Source organism: Hipposideros armiger, unplaced genomic scaffold (assembly GCF_001890085.2).
Source record: "Hipposideros armiger isolate ML-2016 unplaced genomic scaffold, ASM189008v1 scaffold_132, whole genome shotgun sequence".
Taxonomy (NCBI): domain Eukaryota; kingdom Metazoa; phylum Chordata; class Mammalia; order Chiroptera; family Hipposideridae; genus Hipposideros; species Hipposideros armiger.
In genome coordinates this window covers 1,101,820-1,110,411 of record NW_017731482.1, presented here as the reverse complement: position 1 = coordinate 1,110,411, position 8,592 = coordinate 1,101,820, and the positions used below count along the sequence as shown (strand labels likewise).

At 36.1% G+C, this 8,592-nt stretch overlaps 1 protein-coding gene and 1 pseudogene across 1 annotated transcript in view; one reads left to right on the top strand and one right to left on the bottom strand.

Moving 5' to 3' along the window:
• The window catches only part of RAB6A (RAB6A, member RAS oncogene family), a 79,479-nt gene that overhangs the window by 67,860 nt on the left and 3,027 nt on the right, over positions 1–8,592 (top strand). Inside the window, exon 8 of the mRNA XM_019649325.1 lies at positions 8,219–8,285. Within this exon, the coding sequence (XP_019504870.1) occupies positions 8,219–8,285 (67 nt within the window). The remainder of the gene's footprint in view (positions 1–8,218; positions 8,286–8,592) is intronic.
• On the bottom strand, positions 2,114–2,516 carry LOC109386358 (40S ribosomal protein S25 pseudogene; annotated as a pseudogene).

The following is an 8,592-nucleotide window of genomic DNA, read 5'->3' as shown; positions in this document are numbered from 1 at the left end:
GGCAACTCACAGCAACCCAGCTCCAGGTCGAGCTGTTGTTCAGCATCTTAGCTGTAGAGGGCAGTATCACTGGCCCTCATGTGGGATCTGAACCGGGATCCTGCTGCTCAGAGCTGGTGTGCCAAGCCAGCTCTTAACCAACGCGTCACTTGGCTGGCCCTTTTCTTTTTTCTTATGTTGGGTTGTCGGAAAAGTCATGACATAATTTTTCTATGTTTTTCATTGCAAAAATGCGTCATGACTTTTCCAACAACCCAATAGCTGTACTACAAATCACCCCAATGTTAAAAAAAAAACACATAACTTTTGATATTGCTTGATGTATTAGCTGTATGGAACAATTCAAATTTTCCTAAGTGAAATCTAAATCAAATCTAATAACCATTGTCCAGTTGCTGACTCCGGACAATCCACCTTATGTAATTGAAGTTCATTGCTTATTTTGCAAATTTAATAGTTATCATGCCATTGAAAACTTTGGCAATAGGGAAATGAGTGACAAAAGTTTTCTCTAAAGCAGATTTTTTTTTTATATCCATACATTTTACCGCTGAGGCTAGGAATGTATTTATTTTCACTCAACCTTACTATATTTGATAGTGAGTAGACTACCTGATATCCAATCAAAGGTAAAAAAGGACAGAGATGTTAGAATGGCAGATTGTCCCTAGGAAGATCTCCTAGGATTAGAGAATTGTTTAATGGTCCAAACCTTTAATGTTGCACATTAAAGTTACCTGGAAGCCTATATAAAATACATGTTCTTGGGCAGTACTTCTGGATATATCCATTCAATAAGTCTAGTATCCTAAATTTACATTTTTTAACAAGAATCACAGAGGCATTTCTCATGCAAACTATACTTTGTAAAAAGATGTATAAAGTCATAAAGAAGGTAGAACAAGTATGTCACATCTCATCAGTTTGATAATTGTTTGAACAAACTTTGTTTCCCTAACTCCTGTTAGATACAAAAGACAGGCTTCCCACACTCAAAAGGCTCAGCTCAGTCTTTTGCAGAAGCCAAATTGGTACATACAGAATTGAATATTATGTATCCAAGTGCCAAAATGTGTCTTCATAATGTAGGAAAACAAACCTAGTGAAATTCAGATCTTTTGATTCATTTGTGTTCACACCTTAGAACCAGTTATTTAAATACCTAGTATTTTTTGTTCTACTTTTCCCACTGCTGTATTAAGGCCCTCGTCTATTGTCTTGCCTGTTATCGTAGCTTATTAACTGATATCTGCCTCCAATTTTGCCCCACTTTAATGTATTCTCCATCCTATTATCAGAGTGATTGTTTTAAAATGCAAATCTGATCCAGTTACTTTTATGAATTGTATCCTGTATTTTAAGCAAACTCCTTAGCATGCAGTGCTTTGCTGTTCAAAATTTTGTATTTGGCCTCTGCATACATCACTATCCTGACCTTTTGGCACTATGTACCCATACGACACTGCTTAAAGAGCCCCAAGTTTACTATGTTTTCATATTTCCAGTGTATGTTATTGTTCCTTCTCCTAAAATAGTTTGTTCCTTATCTGCTATTTGTAATTAAAAACTCAGTTCAAACATAATCTGATTTAGATTAAGTACTTTTCCTAATTATTGAAGTAACATCCCTTCTTACTTTTTTATTTTTTTTAAGATTTTATTGGGGAATTGGGGAAGGGAACAGGTGTTGGGGAATTGGGGAAGGGGAATATTGTGTTTTTCCAGGACCCATCAGCTCCAAGTCAAGTTGTCCTTCAATCTTAGTTGTGGAGGGCACAAGCTAGCCTCGAGGTCCAGTTGCCACTTTCAATCTAGTTGTGCGGGGGCACAACCCACCATCCTATGCAGGAGTCGAACTGGCAACCTTGTTGTTAAGAGCACGCGCTCTCACCAGCTGAGCCATCCGGCTGCCCTTTGGCAGCTCAGCTCAGGTGCAGCTCACTGGCCCATGTGGGAATCGAATCAACGTCCCTGTTGCTCAAAACTCGCGCTCTTAACCAACTTTGCCACCCGGCCATCCCCCCTTCTTATTTTTATTTTTATTTTTTATTTTTATTTTCTTTATTGAATAAAGTTTTATTTTTCCAAATGTGCAGTTGGTGGGACCTGTTGTTCATGCATCTTCACCAGCAGCTGGGGCATCCCCACCCTTGGTGTTTCTGGTGTAAATTACTTGAGCTCTGTGCTTTGAAACTAATAAGTCCTTTACTAAGGAGCTCCTGAAGGGCTGCCCTGGCCAAGGAACCGTGGACCTTCAGTCTCTCAGAGATAACAGCTGGGGTTATAAGCTTATAGTTGGGAGCTTCCTTACAGAGTTTGTCATATGTCGCTTTGTCAACAAGACTAGGTTATTGAGCTTGTCCCGAACTTTGCCTTTGGACCACTTCTTCTTTTTGGCCTTGCCTCCAGATTTGTTCACTGGGTCTTTGTCTTTCTTGGCTGACTTGCCAGCATCTTTCTTCTTCTTGTCATCTTTGGGCGGCATGGCAAAACATGGACAGCAGTGGCTACAACTGCAGCCTCGCTAAGATGTCGGAGAAAAAGGCCCCCCTTCTTATTTTTAATATAGAAGTTTTTTTTGTGAATTCTTCCTCCCACTAGACTAAACTCAGTAAATGTCCATTGAATGAAAAAATAATATACCTCATTTTTTTAGCAGATACTTAGAGCTGCCATGGTTTTCCATAAGAATCAAATTAATTTATTGAGCTTGACTATCTTCAGGATTTTTTTAAGCTAGACCGAACAAGCCTAGAGAAGCTAGTACATGGGGATTGTCCATTTAGTATTTTGACTGCAACTTATAGAAAGATACATATTTTGAATTTCTTTGAATTCAGCTAAACCTACACTGAACTTTTTTTCAATTAGTTTTTTTATTGAGATAAACATTTATGTACAGTGACATGCATATATCTTAAGTATACAATTAAATGAAATTTGGTAAATGTACCGTATTTCCCCATGTATAAGACGCACCCTTTTTCCAAAAATTTGGGGTCTAAAAACTGGGTCCGTCTTATACAGTGGTTGTATGAGCGCAGGGGGAAAAAAGCGGGAAATGCAAATTAAAAAACTACAACCACTGTATAAGACGCACCCAGTTTTTAGAACCCAAATTTTTCAAAAAACGGTGCATCTTATACATGGGGAAATACGGTATATATAGAAAATATATTCTATTTCCAAATATTTGGGACTTTTTTTTTTTTTTTAAGATTTTCATTGGGAAATTGGGGAAGGGGAACATTGTGTTTTTCCAGGACCCATCAGCTCCAATTCAAGTTGTCCTTCAGTCTTAGTTGTGGAGGGCGCAAGCTCAGCTCCAAGTCCAGTTGCCTCTTTCAGTCTGTTGGTTTGTTGGAAAGGTCATGACGCATTTTTGCAACGAAAAACATAGAAAAAATATGTCATGACTTTTTCAACAACCCAGTAGTTGCAGGGGTGCGTAGTCCACCATCCCATGTGGGAGTTGAACCGGTAATCTTGTTGCACGCTGAGCCATTCGGCCACCCGTTGGCAGCTTGCAACTGCTCAGCTTAAGGTGCTGTGTTCAATCTCAGTTGTGGGTAGGCGCTGTCCACCATCCCGTGCGCGAGTCGAACTGGCAACCTTGCTGCTAAGAGCACACACTCTCACCAGCGACCCTGTTGCTTAGAGCTTGTGCTTTTAACTACCTGAGCCACTCGGCCGGCCCTTGTATTTGCCTGTTTTGCTATTTAGTTTTGTCAGCTCTTACTTCATGTGTTTTGAAGTTATGTTATTTGGGGCGGCCAGTTAGCTCAGTTGGTTAGAGAGCAGTGCTCATAATACCAAGGTTGCCGGTTTGATCTCCACATGGGCCACTGAGATGCGCCCTCCACAACTAGATTGAAACAACTACTTGAGTTGGAGCTGTGATAGGTCCTGGAAAAACACACTGTTCCCCAATTAAAAAAAAAAAAATTGAGTTTCCCGCCAAAAAAAATTTATTAAAAAAAAAAGAAATGTCCCTTTTTAGCTCTAATAATATTTGTCTCCAAGTCTTTATCTGACCTTAATATAGCCATATCAGCTTTCTTACTGCTTGTTTGCTTGGTATGTCTTTTTCTTTTAATGCAGTTGGGTTTATGTCTGCCATTTGCTCTTTGTTTTCTACTTGTCCCTCTGTCATTTTTGGTTTTATCAAATATTTTTATATTGTATTTTAATTTCTCTTGATTTTTAATTAAATTTTTTCATAACATTTTTAGTGGTTGCTTTAAGGAATAAACTAGAGTTAATATACCATTTCATATGGAATTATGCACTCTGTCCTTTGTGTTATTGTTGTCACATATATTTACATACATATGAACCCCATAATTAATGTTTTAACTTTTGCTTTAAACAATAATTAAGAGGATAAAAAAGGCAGTGTTTTTTATTTAGTCATATATTTACCATTTCCAGTGTTCTTCATTTCTTCTTAAAGATCTGAGTTGCATCTGGTATCATTTCTCTTAGTCTAAATAATTTTCTTTACTGTTTCTTATAGAGTTCTCCTGGTAATGAATTCTCTCAGCTTTCACTTAGCCCAAAAGGAAATTTAAAGAATAATTTTGAAGAATGTTTTTGCTAGTTATTGAATTTTGGGTAGACAGGTTTTTTTTTTCTTCCAGTACTTTAAAGATACCATTACATTGTCTCTGGTTTCCATTGTTTCTATTAATAATGAGAAGTGAGCTCTAATTTGTATGTCATATGTTGTTTTTAAAGTATTTTGCTGCCCTATTAACTTCTTTTTCTCTCTAAGGATTAGAGAAATTAATATCCTTGAGGTAACAAAGCTGTAATAGTGGGGTAGTTAGTACTAGAGTTCCTTGACTCAAATTCTATGTTCTTTCTATAAACACATTAAATACTGTTATAAGAATAGGTAGGCAGGTGTGAATATAACAGTACCCTCCCTGAAAGACCTCATTAGTTATGTACTTTTCACTAATTAGAACTTATTTTAATTTTTTAAAAGTCTCAAAATTTGTAAACCTCATTTTATTTCATTTTCACAGAAGGTAAACAAACCTTCCCTATGCTTTCCCCTGGGGGGGGTGGTGGGGGGAGGAAATTCCATTTCTAAGTTAGCCTATAATAAACTTTGATATCCTTAGGAGCCCAAAAGATAACCAGTTTAATAAATATTTTATGTCAGAAGCAAGCTATGAGATCTTGGGAATATTTCTATATATTTCTAAGCAAGAACATTTCACTTCTGCTGTAATATATTTTCAGAAGGTCTCTCCCTACCTGCATACCTTTTCCAACAGTTTTACATAATTTCTTAAAGCAGAATTTTGGTGTTTTGCTATAGTCCTAGAATCCACTGCAGAATATCACAACATTTGGAAAAACTTCTGTTCCCTTACCCATAGGACCATGAGTTATTGTGACTAGTCTCTAGAAATAGAGCTACTGCTTATTAAAGACTTTTATATAACAGATTGATACTAAGCAGTTAATGATTTCCCTTAATTTTCACAATAATCTTATCAGTTAAACATATTATTATTTTAAGCCCATTTTACAGATGAGAAAACTGAGGGACAGAAAGATGACCTGTCATCAAAGTGGCCTACCCAGAATGTTAAACACAGTTTACCTTTTTAGTTTCTAGCTTTCTGCCGTCTCACCTTAATATCTTTTACTTTCAATATGTGATTTGTATGTCTTTTTAGCCATAGTAAGACGCTGGGATTATTGATATACGTCCTCATACAAACTGCTTTTTTAGTGCTTTCCCTTTGCCTAAAGGACAAAATCCATATTCTTTACAGGTTTTTCTTAATCTGCCCTGCAATTACATATAGCTTCATCCTAATCTTTTTACAAGTTCTATGCTCTAGCCAGTCTGAATCACCTAACTCTTCTTAAGTATGCTTTGTGCTTTTCTATCTGAACATTCGTTCAGGCAGTTCTTTTCCTCTGAAAATTTTCACACTTCTTTTCCCTTGCCCTCATCTCTACTGAAATCAGAAATGTGCTGACTATACATTTTGGCTAGATGACCAAGTGTTAAAATCATTGAGACCAAGACTGAATATTAATCACCATTACAGAATGTGTTTCTGGGTTGCAATTTTTTATTTAGTGCCACATTGTCAGCTGCTAGATTATTTCTGTAGTCATTATACTTATTGCCTATTTGCAGTACTAAATAGGTGGTTGTTTTTAACTGATATTGGTGGGGAAATATGTTTTATTCAAACTTGCTTATTTTCTATAAAATATATTTTCCTTTATACTCTATATTCTTTATGTCTGGATGAAAGATGATTTTTAATGGGTGTTAGACTTTTTCTTGATGCATAAAATTTTGAGCTGACAAAAGTTGGCATTCTCCTTTCAATTTATTTTCTAATGCTAATATAAAAAAAACTTCAAAAAGGTTAGAATTAATGTCTGACTTAGTATTAATTAAATTTTTATAAACACTTGTTAGCTTTAAAAGGACATAATACTCTTCCTAAAGTTATCTAATGTACTCTATCAATCTAGTTCTGTAATTATTTAGATTTTGTAAATTTAAAGTTATTTTTGTCCATAAAATTAACAGCTTTCATAATCATTAATTTATTGCAGCATTTATTGTTGTATCTAAAATGTTGATTTATATTTGAAACTGAATATTCATGTATTAATCCAAATGGACCCAACTTATACAATTAATGTTATATTGATTAGATTGATGGTAATTTACACAACATATGATCTTTGATCATGCACAGTTTCTAGAATATCAGAAGATGTTAAGATAAGCATTCTGCAATTTTAACTCTAATACCGTATTTTGGTTGAATATTGAGTCTAACACCTACCTTTGGTGCATCTCTAAAGTGCTTCTAAACTATATAGAACCAAGTCAGTTATACCTTTTCTCAGGTCTTCCCTAATCTTAGGGCATCTGTAGGTGATTGCCTACAGATAAAAAATTGTTCTTTTTCTGTAAGTCTTTCCTTAAACAGATTACTTATAGTCCCAGTCTTTCACCCCTGACCTTCTGTTATTTCTGTTCTTTTCATTTTAATTGAGCAACATTTATGGAGCTCTTAAACCCTGAGCACTTTGCACAGTATGTTTTTTTAGCCAATTAAAAATTTAAAACTGCCTTTTAAATCCCAACTCAAATGTTACTGCCTAAAGATTTTTCCCAGCCTCCTGACCAGGGCTTTCTTTAATCTGTAGTCTTCGTATCATTTTGTACTTCTTTGGTTTATAGCATTCATCACATTGTAACATAAGGAATTGTTTGAGTCTGTCTCCTTTGTTAGACTGTGAACTCCTTGAATTAAAAAAAACACACAAAAAAACTATATCTTGTTCATTTCTGTGTCCCTAGAGAACTTGAGACAATGCCTGAAGTAAGCAGGTGCTTAGTATAGTTACATCACATGTGCATTTAATTTAGAGGAATTTTACAATGCATGCTTAACAGAAAAAGAAATGACTGAAATAATCCAGTAGTTTTACCTGCCATTCTACCCAATAAGCGTATGCCTAGGTTTGTGCACAAAATGGGTATGACTCCGTTGTTCCTTCAGTTATTAGTCCTTTCTGTTCCCACATACCTCAAAAGAGAACATCTCACCAGGCTTGAGTGTAATTCTCCTTTTGAAGATATTTTTCATAACATCATACTTCAGGCACAAGCCAACCACTTCTGCTGGTGCTCTTTCCAATGAAGAAGGAAAAGCCAGCTCTGCTGGACTTAAGAGGTGGTGTGTTGGTCTCTAACGTAGTGCTTTCTTAAAGAATTATCAAAAGTAATTTTGACTAGACTGACTTTCACTTTATATACACTGACTTTAGAACCTAACCCTTTATAAAAGATAGGAATGCAACTGTACAATTTTACTAAATGAACAGTCTGTCCATACCCTGAGTTCCTGTAGTACTTTGTTTTTATGACTCAAATGACATTTTTACTGCTTATTTCTTAGCTGTTTGTTCATGTCTGTTCTCGCCAGATGGAAAACAAAGATCATATCTTTATACCTCGTTGTATTTGGCATACTGCTTTTCATACAGTATTCATTTATAGAATAAGCAGACATTTTAAGATGCTTTCAGTATGCTAAGGTCTAAGTGAAGAATAACCTAGAAGCCATATCCTTGAACATACTATTCAGTTGTCATCCACCTTTACTTGATACCATTTGCTAAATTTTCCCTCCCAATTATCATATTTCTCTTTTTTCTACAGCTCTTCCGGCGTGTTGCAGCAGCTTTGCCTGGAATGGAAAGCACACAGGACAGAAGCAGAGAAGACAGTATCCTTTCTATTTCATCAGAAAATGTTATTGTTATCACTAGTCTTTAGAGCCCCACTTGATTGGCTAAGGAATATTATGCCATTGCTTTTTAGAACCAGGAATTGATGGCTTAGGAGCATAGAAGCTCTGAGTTTTTCTATAGCAAATGAGATCTGGTTATCCAAGTGCACCCTTTGCACCCTGCTGCTCACTACAGTTCAAGTGAGAGGGCTGTGTGTGTTTGCTTGGCTGATTTTTTTTTTTTTTTTTTAGCTGAGCCATCCTGCCACCTGTTGGCAGCTCAGCGGCAGCTCAGCTCGGGCTG